We start from the raw sequence: 16,857 nt of genomic DNA on the forward strand, positions 1-16,857 counted from the left end.
AGATGTTTTTATTTTATCTTACTATTAAATTTATGAGGACCGAAATGAGCAGCTAATGTAATCTGCAACAATGTGTAATGTTTATTAATGCTAGCCTTCGTCCAAGAGTTATTAGCTAAAGCTAGGCTTGTAATATTCAGAGGTTACCGGGGGCTGGAGCTTTGTAGTTATAAGATCCAAAGGTTAGCAGCAATTAACCCAAAGGTTAGTAAATGTTACCTTTGAAATTTACTAACGTGGCTGCTAATGCCAGCCGTATAATGTCCAAATCTTAAAAGTTTCGCTAGCCTTATGATGCAAAAACTTTAGAACTACAACAGCTAATGCCGGCCTGCTAATGCTGGTTTAGCATTAGCTGCTAAACTTTAGAAGTTGAATTTGAAGTGAATTCTCACGTATGGACTAGTACAACATTTCACTCAAACCCAGTTTTAGGTTGATGTCTACTTCTGGAGAAAATACTTTGATTTTCCTGTTTGTTGTTTATCTAAGCATCTCAAGCCTCAAAGCTGAAATTCTGAGATTCTGAGTCGTCCGTGAATGCAGCACTACTCTGGTCCAGTGTGAGGGGAGTAGAGAGGGGGAGGGTTAGTATCTCCAGTATACACGGGCTTCAGCTGTGCAGATCTGCTGCAGAGGTAGGACGCATATTCAGCGGGGAACGGAGCTCAACAGCCGGTACCGTCTTCTTCTCTTCTGTTGTCGTGAACCGAAGCAAAGCTGGAGTCTGCGATTCACTGTCCGCCACCGGAGCCGCAGTTCCAGTGGAGCGGCAACGAGCGTCAGCCTCCGCCCTGGACCGATGAACTGGCTGAAATGTCCCGGCACATCTACACCCGGCACGGGATAGGAGACGGGATGCAGAAGCCCGTGTTTCAGGTAGGAGAAAAAAAACATCTGAAACACCGAGGCCTCCTCTTTTCTCTTCTCTTCCAGTTATTTCACTGATGCAACAACACATACAAATATCCCATAATAATACGAATAAGAATAATAATTTTAACAGAAAAAATTAATTATAGGAGAATACTAGCACTCCTAATATAACATGCAACATTGAAAATTTTAAACCCACGGACACACTAAACTTAATTATACTGCTCTCTGTACATTTGTCATAATTCCTAATGAGCCCCTGAGGGGTCATTAGTCAGACAGAGGCACAGGTCCTGCAGTGTGGTGAGAATTTGATTTATTCAAAAAGAAATTAAATTGTGTGCTTAATTATTAATCATTTTCTGATGGAACTCCACTCTGATGTATGAGGTGGCCCGGGTCACTTTTCCAGAGGAATAATTGATTTTTAGCACTGTAACAGAATTTACCCCACAGAGCTGACAAACTGAACAAGGCTCTAATTTCACATCTTCTTCTTCTTCTTTTGCTGATGTACATGTTATTGTCCTTCAGTGTAGCAGACACATTCTGCTTTGAAGTTGGTCAGATGATTTTGGTTAATCCAGCAATTTAAATATCCGATAGATCAAGGGATGCCATCATATTGATGCAAAAACCGTTAAAAATTCAGTATAGCCATAAATCAGATCCACTTATTGATCTCTAATATTTGCCACAGTGTCAAAACGTTACCAGAAACACTGAACAGGTAGGCAACGCTACAAACAAGGTATGGCAAAATATATTGACAGTATGGATTCATATCATCTCATGAAACATATCGCCACAATGCCCAACCCTAATAGACTGACAGATAGAGTCCCCTAGGGAAATTGCAGTGTTACATAAATCATGAAGCAAAGATGAAAGGTGATACACAGAACACATCACAACATCCTGAAAAAACAGACTGAACTAAAGCTCTTGAATGTATTGAAAGTCAAAATTCTTCCACCATATAAGAGTCTGCTCAAAGATTGTAGCCCATTCACTTTAGAAACTCTATGAATCAGATTATCATCATAACATATTGAGGCTGGCCAACAGTGTTGGATCAGTGAATACAAACTGTTACCATCAAACCAGAGATACAGGGTTCCAACATATAATAAGGTTAGACTGAAGCACTCTATCGTGAACCAGTCCATCCTAAAATTGAATATGTCCTTTAAGCCCTGATCAAATGTACATAGAATTTTGTGATTGTAATGTTAAGTTAAATATAAGTATCTTTGTCTCTCGTTCTCATTTGATGGGATGTTGCAAATGCAGCTGTTGCAATGCAAGAAAGAATTCAGGCTTGTCTGATAATTTATATGTATCATCATCAATGTACTGTACATTAGTAGAGCTAAAACCAAAGATTTAGACCTTGAGTACCCGTGGTTAATCTTGGGAAAATAACCAGCAGATTAATTGACAGTGGAAAAAAAGAAAGTTAGCCAAGTAGGCAGCGTTCAGTTTTTTGAAGGTTTGGAAGGTTTGAAGCATCAGCTTTATCCTGGATGCCCCCCAGTGTCACAGGAGGACAGGATGCCACACACACACACACACACACACACACACACACACACACACACACACACACACACACACACACACACACACACACACACACACACACACAGCATTAGAAAAGCTGAGACGTCATCTATCATATTTCACCCTCCCGTGCATATCAGATGAAGTGTTACCACCGTGCACCGAAAACAAATCGGCTGCCTATGAAATTGGGTCAGAAAGAAGCGAATCTGTGCAGCCCGGCCGTGTTCATGCAAAAGAAATGTATTATGGATTTTGGTATGGCAATCCGATGAAGTAGTAACAGATTGACTTCATATAATCAGGTCATCACAGAGGACGAGAGGCAGCTGGAAAGAGCCAGAGCCCTGTCAACCCAGGGGCATAGATGCTGGTTTTAATGGGGTTTGCTGGAAGGAAGGTGCCGTTGAGTGAGTGCAGGAAGAGAGTGAGGGATAACCATAGTGAAGATACAACAATGAAAGGGTCGTAAAGAGAGTGCAAGAGAAGATTTAATTTGTGCTTGTTATGACCTCACCAGGCAAACAGAGGGACTTACTCCAGGCGCAGCCGACTGAAGAGGTCCGACGGCAGCACCACCTCCACCAGCTTCATCCTCAGACAGGTAGGACGTGCAGCCAAGCACTTTAAAAACCTGGAGCTCTGAGGTGCTTTCAAGATGACTAACATCCAGTATATTTAAACATGGCACCCATATCAACTTTTACTGTGATGTCAGCTCCCAGAGCAGCTGAGTATGGGAACCCCGACTGATACAGGAATTTTGAGGCTGAAATCGATCTGAGAGTTTAAGAAATCTTATAACGATATATTGTGCAATGTGTATTTTTAACATAAACACACAATCATTTTTGATAAATATGGATTAAATTTGTAGAAATGTACTGAGAGGGATTTCTTACAGTTGTTCTTCGATAGACAAACTATGTATTGGTGACACTGTTTTGAAAATGGCTGGAGACAATTTTTTATTTATTTTTTGTAAATTTGACTGTTCGGTGCTGCAATCTGTTTTTAGTTATTAAATATTGGCTGACATACATTGATTAAAAAAATACCTGCAATCAGCTAAAAATGGCGGCACTGAGCTAAAACTGGCTAATATTAGCAATACCACGTACACTGCAGGTACAGCTGACCGATGAAAGTCTGACAATATAGAACTTCTCGTATTGAATTTGCCGTATTTGTGTTTTTCTTTCCGTTAGCGGAAGCGTAGTCTGAGCTTCCCTCGCCACCAGAGGACCCCGTTTTCTGTAATCTGCGCCAAACAGTTTCCTCTCGCAGCAGGAAACACAACTTTTTAAAGTGTTTGAACAATACGGTTGAAACTTCTGACCATTTTTTGTGGGAACGACTGTGACGAGCCGTATCCATTAGTCAATCAACACTAGTGACTGAGTCCCAGTAAATGCTGAGCACGTTTGGAGATTTGTTGTGTGAAGAAAATGCCTGTTGAAATTCCTCCTCATATTTTTGCGAGACTTGACAAAGTGAATAGTCTGGCACCAGTATCCCACGGCTGGTTTCTGACCTCAATCCATCACTCCGAAACTTTTAGTCGTCTTACCCATAAAAAAAGTTCGGCTCTAATGTCAAGTGAAAAGTGAACAAAGGACAATGACATCAGGCCATACTTTGCCAAGATGACAACTTTTGGCCTCTGCTGTAGTTTAGGGGAATCAATGGCCTTGATTTGTATCAGCCTGGGAATTCAGTCAGCCTGCTCAGCGGCTTATGAGGCGTCTATACCAGCCATGTATAATTCATGAGGACAGGGTCAGGCAGCTGTTTGAATGCACTTGCTGCCGCCTTCTTTTATATGTGCCACTGTGAAACAAATTCAAATTGGTTTCCTGTATTAAGTCCCTTCTGTAATTCATAATACAGGAGGACTTACCCTGGACTTTGACATCCCGCTAACAAGTTACCAAGGGAACTGAGCCTGCAGGGGCCATTCAGCAACACAAGGGTAGTTTGTCATAGGCTACCTTTGTCCCCCCCCCCCCCCACTCCTTTCCTGTCTCTTTCACTGCCTCTCTCACGCTTTCTTTTCTCTATACCTGACCCCGAACTCCTCCACTATGTGCTGGCCTTTGCCAACGCCACGTGTCTCTCTTAGGAGATAAAGTAATGTCAAATCAAAATGAGCGCGGTCGGAGGCTTTTTCACGTGGACACGCTAAAAAAAAAAAGCACACGACAACTTGTCAAATCTAATAGCCAGATGTGATTTATGATAGTGTCAGTGCTTGTTTCTGTGGCTGCTGTGTTTTCCATTACATGTAGGTCACTTTGTGCATAAGTCCTGAGGAACTCTCTACCTAATGTTTCATTTAATCCCATGTAAATCTGTTCAGTATAGAGAGTATAACTGCAGAGCACAACACCAGATGATGATGATGGATTCTCATGAATATTCCTTTAAATTCCTAATGACTTTGTATTTTAATTACCAACACCCCAGTTTATGTACTGTACATGTAACCTGTTGATGTTGCCCATTAATTATGGAATGGCCGCTGCATGAAGTTGTCATGGACTAATGATGTGGCTCGCAGGAAGGAAGAAAAACAAATCAGGGGCAGAGAACATGAAACAAATGGAAGGACAGAGAAATGTACACATAACAGCTCTTACTCACTCCTTTTCCTTATTACACACTCACGGATTTCTTTAACACCCCCGCTACGATTTGTGTCATCACCGGTGTGATCGTCATCAGGTGAGAAGAGGAGCAGTGGGCTCTCTTTGATTCCCTCGTGTATCTATGGTAACAGCCGCCCCTCAACAACGGGGGTCAAGCCCAGAAGGTTGATGAGCGGGATACTGCGCCTCCTCCTCCTCCTCTTTTTCAGCAGAAAGTACAATTTATTTTTTATTTTTTTACAATTTATAAACGCTCACATCAAAGAAGAAAAAATCTGAGAGGAATGCAGCCTTTAAAGAATCAGATTTTCCTCTTTTCTTTTCTTCTCTGGAACATTTCTGGGTCCTGTTGACGATGTGACATCTCGGTTTTTAATCTTTAAAGCAGTTCTGTGCTTTGAAATCGTGCTGTAATGGTACAAAGCCCTGGACAGACGGTTATTCATATTCATTTGTTCACACGACTGCTGAGTTGGGGAGTTGACTTTGAGAGCAAAATGAGGTGATGAGTTGCGTGCCCGTAGAGTGTTAAGTGAAGTTTGAAACTGGCTCCAAGTATTAGAGTTAAGGGAGGATGAGCGTGGCAAATTGTCAGAGCTCAGAATCTGTGGGATGACCTCTACAGATCGGTCCAAGGAAAAGGAAGTAACTCATCAAAAAAGAGAGACATTACTTTAACTGATTTCTTTATTTATATATATATATATATATATATATGGTAGATGAGTATGAGTCATGAGATGCTGGTAGAAAGCTGAAACTGCCAGATGGTGTGCTGAACCTACACGCACTACTCCTCATGGACAGATGTTTGTCCATGCGACATGCGAGTGGATGCCCGGGCAGTTTCCGGGATAACCTTTTTAAAGAGGACAACAAAGCTCTGCAGATGTTTTGCTCTCAGGAATAATCCATAGCTGTCCCGTCTATCTGTTTCCACATTTGTGTTCACTGACTGAGAGAGCTAATATACAGCACTTGCTCGGATGTGGTTGTTCTCGGAAATGAACTCGTTATCTACGAAATTGTCAGGATGGGAAGTCGACCACCCTGTCCTACAACAATAGTTGGACATTTTGAAGCAGAACTGTTAGAGCTTGTATCTTGTGGAGTTTTTGATAAGAAGTACTATGGAATAATGGTTAAAATAATTTACATTTTATATATACGCTTGTTGAAGGTTATGTGCCAACAAAAGAGAGAAAGGAAGACAGCCTGCTCAACAATGCAGGATAAAAAGCTTTATCTAAAAAAAGTGGACAAAATTCAATGAACTGAATGTCAGGGGGAGGATCCTCGGCAGGAAAACAGATGATTAAGACTTTGAGTGTGAGTCATTTTTTCTCCTGTAGTTCCAAAATGTAACTTAAATCAATCTATTCAACAAGGGAAAAAAATCTTTCCACTGTGCCAAAATGTTGCTTCAGCTATGCAACTTCTTTTCCTACAATTTATGTTGTTGGTATTTACAGTTATGACAAACTGGTACAAGTTTTTTCTTAACATTTGAATTATCTCACTCTTAATGACAAAGTGACGTTAAGCACAAATAGTCAGTGAATTTATTAAGCAAAATTGACGCTAACAAGTCACAGAGACGTATAACTTGGCCAGGTAGAGCATATGATTGGATAGAGTTACTATAGAGTCACACACACCCCCCCCCCCCCCCCCCCTCCTTTCAACTCCAAAACGGCTGCAGGGAAAGGAGGTTTCAAATGTTGCATGTTATTTTGAAAAATACTGAGGCCTTTTGTTTCCCCAACAAAGTTCATCGATGCAGGTTTGAAAATGAACACAAAGACTGTCATTTTTTCAGTAAGTAAATAAGTAAAACGTAAGAACAAATCAGGACAAGGAAGCTTCAGTAAAATGCCTTTTTAAAGGGAAGAAAACACGATTTGTTAGAAGTACAAGACTGTACAGACAGCATGTTCTATGAGAAACCGTCTTTGTTTAATGCAAATTACAACTTGAATGTTCCGTAATAAATCCTGTGGAGGCTGTAATGGTGTTGTCATGTGAGGCTGACCAGAAAATGACTTTGAGCCACAACTGAAGTGCAGTGGTGAGGTCAGTGGTTCACCAGACTCTTTTGAAAAGTCTGAACTGAAGCCTCAGCCCATATTCACAGCCTCGGTCCCTAAGTTTTATTCCCTACTCTCTGAAATGCAAATCGGAGACAAAGCATAAATGTAATGGCCTGCAGATTTTTATTTTTAAAAAGTCAAATTTTTGGAGCAGCAAGGCTTATGATGCCACAGCTCCCGCCCAGGAAAATTTATTTTAATATCTGAATGACAATACATTAAACAGAAAAATTCTTTTAACCTAATTTTTCAGCCTGTGGTCTGAGGAAGCGATAAGAGACGGGCTTCTTCTGCTAATCCCTCTTATGTAGGTCACATGGCTCAACTCAGCAGCCTTTAATTCATGAATTACTTGATGGGGCCCGGCCACTGCTGTCATAGCTCACGCTGGCACAATGCGCTAGTCTTCCAGTGGCTCTGGGGTAAATCTGTAACCCCCTAACAAGATCACCCGTGAAGAGAACACCTCTGCGCTTTCCACGCCGCTCAGCTGTTTTCACCGTTGCAGGGCTCCTGCAAGAGAAAAAAAAAAGTGACAAACCCGCACATTCATACAAAATTGAGCTACAGCTAATTATTATTTTCATTATCAGTTATCAGTTTTCTTATTAATTTATTTCACAGTCTCACAGTGCTTGTTTTGTCTGACCAAAACTCAACCCAAAGATGTTCAGTTTACAGTGGCGTAAAACAGAGACGAACAACAAGTCCTCACATTTAATGAAAGAAAAAGTTTTGCTCGAACAAATGATCAAAGCGATGAATCGATTATCAGTTTTCCCCTTTTGGCTTGTTGTAACCTCAACGATAAACCAAATCCTACCATTACATCTAGTCATGATTCCAACGCTGGCCCTTGTTGTGTTCAAACTCATGAACACTGAATGTCAGCAGGATCCTTTTTTGTCTAGACCGACTTCTAATATACTCTCTCTCTGTCTCTGTCTCTGTCTCTCTCTGTCTCCCTCTCTCTCTGTCTCTGTCTCTGTCTCTCTCTCTCTGTATTTGTCTATATTTAGCTTTCTCCAAAAAACAAAGCCCTTACGTGTTACTTCATGCACCTGCAGCCCCGTGACACTTGTCTCAGGTGCAACGTGGAACAGAGTGTTGAGGCTTTTATTCTGAAAGGCTTTCTCCTCTATCCTCATTTATTTGGGACAAAAGCTTCTGCCAGACGAATAAGTGCGAAGCGTATACATGTTTACCACTGGATGGTGATAGATGACATCCACACACACTCATACAGAGCTTGCTTTATGAGGCCGGTGGGGGGGGGGCGCGAGCCGCTGAAGTCTCCAGACACGGATCGTTATCTGAGTGGCTGATGAAAAAGTGACTCCCAGTTCTTTGATGTGTCGCCTCTGTGTCTCCGCTAGAGTATCTGATAGATGATTATGAAGCCGTCAGGCGTTTTGAGAGGTGTGGCAGGTTTGATGAAGATTCATGGTCTGATAGTGGGTGGATCTGCTGGTTTGTCAGGAGAGGGCGCTGTTGTTCTTTCTCTTTCAAAGACGCAGCAACTCAGACCACAAAAAAATACAGTCTCACAATGTCTCTTAGATTGGATCCTAGAGGCAGAAATTTGAAGTTTGATTAATTTAATTTATTTATTTATTTAGTTTTTTAGTGTATTTAAGAGGTGTAGTGCACTTTATTTTTCATCTGTAGTCTCTGCATAAAGGCAAATAGCTAAAGTAACAGTAATAGGAGCATGCAGAGAATTAACAAATACTACAATACAATACAAACAGTAATTAAAATGTACATATAGACAGACACATAAAACATGCATTTTGGTTTAGGTTCCTCTTTACAATGCCGTTTAGATCTTTTTAATGTATTTCTTTTCATACTACCCCCTCAACTGCCCAATGAGTCTCTGATTGTTTTATTGTTTTATTAGGAGCACAAATTAACAACATCTTTAACTGAATCATATATGGTTACTTAAGGCATATTACTGTCACAATAATTAAAAAAATGTTTAGAACTTTTCGCTAAGAGTTTTTTCCAGAATGTGTAAAATGCTGAAATGATAAAATGCAGAGTTGTTTCACATAGTTAAACAGCAGCAGCAGCTTTAGCGCTCCTCCATTATCCTGTGATTGCATTCAACAGACGCTGCTCATAAAAGGTGTCAAACCTTAGACTTAAACTCTATAGCTCTTCTTGATTGATTTGTTATATGATCAGTTTCCCTGTAACAGACGTTTTATAGATTGATTTTATGGCCGCTGTGCGTTCACAAAGCTGTAAAGACATTAGCACTTGTTGTAAGGGAGCAGCGGCTCAGCAGCATCAGGTCTGCCTCCTGTTTACAGTATCATCCCTCAGCTGTCGACCTTTGCTGCGACTCTGCGCGTGGAAATTATATGTCAGTCTTTGCAAATGGGTGTTTAAGATTACGTCAAACACACACACACACACACACACACACACATCCATGCACAGAATTCACAGCTTGCTGTTTAATGATGCTCTCAGGCTGTAGACCCCCTCCACCACCCCCCCACCCCCCCTACCTCCCCCCATGCCTCTTCCTTATTCAAAGCCAGCAGGGCTGACTGGAGCCTCGATCAGCCAATCAGCAGGCTGCATCCCACCTTTGTCATCAGCCAGTGTTGGAGGAAGGGATTGGCTCGTGTGATCTGAGCTTGGAAGGCAGATGAAATGCCAGGTTTGATCTGCCTCTGGGGACAACCAGGCTGCCTTATAATGGGAACCAACACTCGCTCAGCTCGGGGGCAATAACATCCAATTCAGCATCAGGAAAACACAGAGCCCCACCTTTTTTTTTTTTTCTTTTTTTTTTTGTCTTATCTGCTGCTCTGGTGTGGTCTTGTTGCTCTGTGGTCTACCTTCATGTGGAGAAAGAGACTGCTGGTGGGCTCTTGTCATTCTCCTGACCTCATCATCCATCCTCTCTGGAACAGGTTGATCTTTTTCTCTTCCTGTCTGTTTTTTTCACGCCGTGAAGCTGCTTTTTGGAATCTCACTCCTCCATGTACGATAACTTGTACCTACATGGATTTGAAGACTCGGAGGCGGTGAGTGGAGGGGGGCGTCTGACACTTGTAAAACCATGCTTTTTCTGTTGTGCCGTGGCGAGTTGATCCCTACACAAACACCCACAGAATGCAGCGAGACTTGAGTGGGCTGAACGTGCGCTCCTCTCGGGGGAGTTGGAAGAGGTTGGGGGAAGGGTGTGCACAAGTGTCCGTGTGTGTGTGTGTGTGTGTGTCGGCGTGCGTGTTTTTGAGAGAGAGTGTGTCTTAGGGCTCCTCAATCACCCAACTGTACAGTTTTCTCACTGATGCTGCCAGCCAGATGACGGTTTTCTCCTCCTGTCTGGACTGAGCGTCTGCAGATCTGAACAGTATCACCATCTCTCCATATGGATGAATGGTCGGTTTGCATGCTGTTTATGAGCATTGTGAGTAATTGTATGTGAGCATCTCTATGTGATTCCCAGCAACATCTTGATCTTTACCGGCGGCAGAGAACCAGCGTCTTCCTTTGTGGCTTCATTTGTATTTTTCTCACTTGTCTGTTTGTCTCTCCCTTCATCACTTAATCCCACTGGACGTCATCAAGGTTACTGCCAAGACCAACAGTTATAATCATAATGATCACACACTGTATCCATCTGTACGAGACTCGTGTGCTGTTGCATAAACCTGCGACGTCTTTCACACAAGACAAGAACGAACACTCGTCAATAAGTATAAATTCTCATCTTTTACACACACACACACACACACACACACACACACACACACAGAGTGCCGCTACACACAGACATAACAACACACCGCCTTTGATACAGAGAGGCAAACATTACTATTGACAGGCAGAGTGGGCATCCGTAGGATAAAAATGTGTCGGAGCAGCAGAAAAAAATCAATAAATGTAGGAGCTGCTCCTGGGCGGGAGAGAGGGAGGTGGGTGGGTGGGGGGTGGGGGGGTGTGGGTGGGGATGGGGGGGGGAATCCCACTGAGCCAGAATCTGTCAAGACCTTTCAGTAACTCCACCTGACATCCTGGCTGCCTCTTGAAGATTAAAGGTGGAGGGACATTTTCACTCTATCTGCCAGTATTATCAAGGGAGTGTAGGTTCTGTATTAGGAAAATCGATCTCCATCTGTCCGGTCGAGTTCTGTCAGTGGTGTTACAGTCCACATTCCAGTCTAGTCAAGTTCTTCCAAAGTGGAAAAACTTTTTTCTGTATTTACCTAGCTTTGTGCACAGGAGCGTTTTCATGTTAAAACGGGAAAGCCAGAAAACAATGAGAAAATAGCTTCAGAGTAAAAGCGCACAAGAGTGTCTATATACTTTTGGCCAGATAGCTGTTGTGAAGTGTTGAGGAGTCACAGGTTTGCTGGGTGGATTATTTTACTGCTCCAATTTCCCATTTAAAAGATCTGAATGGTTTCCTCAGCATCTCTCACAGAAGCGCGGGATTCCTGGAGATAAGTGGACAGTGCTATGAGTCGTTATATCATGGTCAGCTGTTTCGCTTTGTATCCGAGAAGACACGTTCAGCCACCGTTGCTATGGTGCCAAAGAGGCCGAAGGATTTAGCACATGCAGAACTTTGCTGATACAACTGGGAAAATTCTCTGCAGCTGCTGAATTAAGCTGCTGAACGTTTCATCAGGTTTCTACAAGGTTGAAACCTTTTTTGGGAGCAGTGGAAACAAGCTGTGAACACTACATTGAAATTTGAAGTTGATATGCTGACTTTAATAATAAACAGTTGTTATTTACACATCCAGCCGACACAGATCAACATTCATGTTCCTGGCCACGTGGCAAATGCACGTTCAAACTCTTTTAGCTCTGTTCTGCTCATCCGCTATAAGCTTTAGTCTCTTTAGTAGTTTTATTTTTCATGAAAATATTCATTGGAGTTGACTTTTCTTGTGTATATTTGATTTTTCTTTTTTATCCAAGAAGCAGATATTTTGAGTTTCATGTCTTTTGTTAGCCACCTAACATTGTCTATGCACAAAATAAACAGGGCATCCAGAACCCTGGCTTCCCAAAATAACTACCTCAAATTTGTTGCTCTATATGTCCCTGACAGTACAGCACAATCCACCAACGCCATCTGTTTCCTGTTGTTTCAGCTGTTGTTATCATGTGGTATTGTTCCATTATTATGGGTCTAAATAACTGATGAGGCTATTTACTTCCACCTCAGACTGTTCAGGAAATGCAGCCTCTGTAAAATCCTAATATTCTCAAGGACATTGTCTCATTCAGTTTATTCAGATACTGTATGATTAGTTTACGGCGTCATCACTGCTGATTCAGCTGCAGGTTCAATATATTTTTTGGACTGAGACTTTTTTTCAATTCCAATCAAGCAGTAACTCCATGTCATGTGTCAATATAACCGGCATGTGGATCTACTTTTTTGTCTACTTTCACGCCACTCATAGAATCCAAACTTACAAAACTTGTTCACACACTCTTAGAGCTGCCGTGTTTTGGATTTCAGTCTCGTTGCATCCTCAGCCGTTACTGACCCGCAGACTCTCTCACGTGACTCATTTCCAGTTGATTTTTCCATGAATGTGTTAAAGAGACATCGTTTGGCACTCCGACCACGAATGTAATGTGGCATGTGTGCGTCTCTTTCCAGCGCCGCCTTGCTCTGTGTTCATACAGCTGCCACAAAAAACTTCGACATGATTGCTTGAAATTACCAATGTGACAACAGAATTGCACCACGCACCACTTCTTCCCTTCCCTGTCTTGCAGGAATGATGTAACTCACTCACTACAGTTCTGCACAGTTCTGAACATATACAGTGTTGTTGAATGTATGACTCACCTTTACAAAAGCTCTTATGTAAAATACAAAGTGTAGTAAACCTGCTTCTTTGGCGAATTAGTAATTGTGCTATTGTAAGTGCGTTGGAAAGTTTCCACATTTTGGGCCAAGTTTTTTTTTTTTTTTTAAATGAGCCTAGAGATATTTACCCTCTGACTTCCTGGCTGCTGTTTGTACTGATGTCTACTGGTGGATGTAATGAAGACAGAATGCTTTTAGCCTTTTATCCTGGGGCTGATAGGCGTGCAGGTCAGGGGAGGAAGAAGGATGGAGATGGGAGAACAGACGGGGCTCTGGCGTCCGAACAGATAAGGCTGGAGTGTGGCACGATGGACTCAAGACTGGCCACTTGACACTCCTAGATAATAACCTCACAAACAGCTCATTGTCAGAGTGTGTGTGTGTGTGTGTGTGTGTGTGTGTGTGTGTGTGTGTGTGTGTGTGTGTGTGTGTGTGTGTGTGTGTGTGTGTGTGTGTGTTTGTGTGTGTAAAGAGAGAGAGAGACAGACAGTGAAGAGGGGGAGAGGTTGGTTGGCAGAGTTGTGCCTTCGAAGTGCCTCGTGCTCTGCTGAAGACTTTCTGCCCCGAATGACATCATCTTTGTCATTCATGCGTTCAAGGTTTCAGGAATGTAAAGTGACAAATGTAGGGACCAATATTAAAATGACCTTTTGTCTACTATAGCAGAAGTTCTCTGCATCTGTCTTTGAGAATTTGGTTAAATTAGCACAATGTGTTTTAGAGTTTTGGCAATGATTGTCAAATAGGTCACACCTAGAAGAATATGGCAACCAATTAGAAAAAGTATGATGACCTAAAATAAACTACTACTTCTTTTTTGGCCCAAAGTCCAACTTTCTACCAACTTTCACTCAAATCTGTTGTAGTTTTAGAGATTACTGCTGATGATTATGTTTGAAATTAAAGTCGCTGTTGAAGCTGAAAAACGAAACAGTCGCTGGTTCCAGTTTCTCAGATTTTCTCTCTTTTATTTATTTTTTTGTTGAATGTCTTTTTTGAATTTTTAACTGTCTGTCTGTTGCCCCTGGCTCTTGATATTTTTAATGGACACTTTTCACATTTTATACACTAAACCACTAATTAATTGATTGGAAAAATTAACCGCTAATGTAAATAATCATTGGTTGCATCCCTGTTTTAGATGTCTCGCAAACAAACACACGAGACTGAAAACCAACCAACACGTTGGGGTTAAAAACTGTGTTTCCAGAGAAGGTAACTCATTGTTGTAAATGGTGAAACATAAAGCAGGTTGCTCGTCTATAGTGACCAATGGGGGGTGATGCTTTTATTTTCCCCTCTCTCCAGTCCTCCAGTTATAGATTTCATTTGTAATGAGGCAGTAAATAACAGTTATTTGTTTCAAGGAAAGACTCCCATGGCTCTGAATGGATCATTAGCAGAGGCGCCTGGAAGCCCCGGACAAAGGCATTAATCCTCACTGTCCAGCCATGGCAGGTTGATTTCAAAGACTTACTGCAGTTCAAATCCTCTGTTGCACATTTGCCATTTATTTTCATTAAATTATTGATATGCAATTGTGTTATTTTTTTCACCGTACCCATGTAGTAGGCTCCCAACAATTCTGTACTTTTGGATTCAGGACAAGAACAAGTCCTCTAGTTGTGTTTTCTTCTGTTCACAGTAGCAGTAGTAGATTAAGTGTCCTCTGTCTTTGCATTTTTCATGATAGAATAGTTTGAAAGGATAACTCCTCAATAATAAATTGACTGTGTGTCACTCGACATCAGTCAAGCATGTAATTTACTCAGTGTTGGCGGGCCGACGGGACACATACAGTGGACCTACTATTTACCAAGTCATGATGATAATACAGAGTTCATCCAAAACAAACTGCACCTCTGTCTCTGTCATTAGTGGCACGTAAACAGCTGATCACGACAGAGAATGCAATCATGCAAAACATCTGCTCTCCTGTGAAGGGTGGTTGAGGACGGTAATTGGATGAGATGGTTGTGGAGAAAGGAGAGACTCTTTGCAGGAGAAGAAAGTGATGAACAGGGCAGAATTTAAAGCAATACATCATGTCTTAGTCCTGATGTCAAGCAACCCTTTGTAAGCATGTTTCCAGCTCCCATGAGCTTTACCTTCTTTGTTTGTGTGTGTGTGTGTGTGTGTGTGTGTGTTGTGTGTGTGTGTGTGTGTGTGTGTGTGTGTGTGTGTGTGTGTGTGTGTGTGCGAGATTTAGTTCATCCTTGCACATGCAGTGTGCAGATTTGTTACAGCTGTCTCCACATGTTTTAAGATGAAACTTCTTTTTATTAACGAAATCAAGATATGAAAATATAAATATCTAAATATAAAACGTTCCACTACTTCTTTCAAAATATATAAATATATATAAAATAAATAAAAGGGGACCATGGGACCAAGGCCAAACCATGACAACAGACCTAAACCAAAGAATGAGAGATGGAGTATCCACATACTTTTGGCCATATTGTGTATAAAACAGAGAGAATCCATTACATGGCATGTTTAAACCAGCAAATGTGACTAATGATTATGGTATTTCTCTTTTCTAATGCAAAATTTAGATTTTTTTTTTTTAACTTGCATGATTGATATTTTTGTGAGAAGTGTTTATGATCACAATCCCTCAGGAAGATTCTCTCGGCTATTTCTGGATCCATTGCTCACAAAAGCTCACATCTTTAGCACTTATGAAATATTCAGATGAGATGAATGAAGCTTCATTTCTAACGGAGCATGTCCGCCTGCGCCGCACCTCCCCGTCCTCTGTGGACGGATGCTCGTAATGGGCTGTGTTGAGCGGAGTGCGTGGCAGCATCCATAGGGGCAACAGACTGTGCCGTCGTCTGTTAGATAAACATTTGTGCTGAGGCCCAGTTTTTCACCCCATTTGGCTGAGTCTGCAGGACTCCAAACCTCCACCAGCTGGCTGTCCGGCAAAATGGAGAGCAGCATCCACCCAACCTGACGAGCTGGAGACGCACCGGTTTAACAGCTCAGAGCGTCTCCACGTTTGAATCAGAGGCTCGCAGATAAACAGGATTTATGTTGCTCTGTCACTGACTTTAACGATGATCAACCACATACACAGATAACCATTAATGTGATTTATTGTATTATATAAAATATTATTATTTATTTTTTTATTTTTTTGGCACAAGGTTAAAATCATTCAGTTGTTTCCAAACACAAATGAACGTTTGTTACTTGACAGTTTTTGATACTACACACATGATTCAGGCAGTATTTTAAAGATTGATTCTCGCCCATAATTGTTTGAGTACTAGTGCAAAGAGAAATTCTCAAAACAAACAATTACCTTTACCTTTATTACCAGATGTTTAAAAACATTAGGAAATAATACTTCAAGGACTTTTAGATGGTGTAATACTTCATATACTGATAAAATGTGTGACTTTGTGTCTGAAACGTCTCAAATCAACGCTGAATCCACTCAACAACCTTTTCAGCAGCCGTTTTTTTCTCAGCTCCTGAAGCTCTGACATGTCGGAAATAACAAATTCTCCATCTGACTGAAACAAAAGAATTTGGAGAAGACGGTCGACAACTCAGCACCGCTGTGTGTCTGATATCTGCTTTACTTTACAAATGTGGCTTGACGGTTCAGATCCAAGCGCACGGGTGTAGTCGGAGATGGAGCGGCTCCATGATCTTCACGCTTCAACAGCCTGTAGTGGTGACATGCTGCAGCCACAGCGGCCACTTGGACGAAGGGAGACGGAGATGTGCTCTCGCCAGCCGAGATCATGTTTCTGTAAAGTGCTGGATTTGACCATCAGGAAGTAGAATTTTACAACCAGATATG

General features: G+C 41.7%; 1 protein-coding gene across 3 annotated transcripts in view; it reads left to right on the plus strand.

Annotated features, from left to right (window-relative positions):
- The first annotated feature begins 579 nt into the window (after nucleotides 1–579).
- cacnb4a (calcium channel, voltage-dependent, beta 4a subunit) overlaps nucleotides 580–16,857 on the plus strand; it is a 34,436-nt gene continuing 18,158 nt past the window's right edge. For 2 of the 3 annotated variants that reach the window (XM_056389758.1, XM_056389759.1), the window contains exons 1-2: nucleotides 580–879; nucleotides 2,960–3,043. In XM_056389758.1, coding sequence (XP_056245733.1) covers nucleotides 817–879; nucleotides 2,960–3,043 — 147 coding nt within the window. In that variant the 5' untranslated portion in view covers nucleotides 580–816. Of the gene's footprint in view, nucleotides 880–2,959; nucleotides 3,044–9,826; nucleotides 10,225–16,857 lie in introns of those variants that run through there. The other variant, XM_056389760.1, reaches the window with a different exon arrangement.

Source organism: Seriola aureovittata, chromosome 11, assembly GCF_021018895.1.
Source record: "Seriola aureovittata isolate HTS-2021-v1 ecotype China chromosome 11, ASM2101889v1, whole genome shotgun sequence".
In the NCBI taxonomy this organism is placed as follows: Eukaryota; Metazoa; Chordata; class Actinopteri; order Carangiformes; family Carangidae; genus Seriola; species Seriola aureovittata.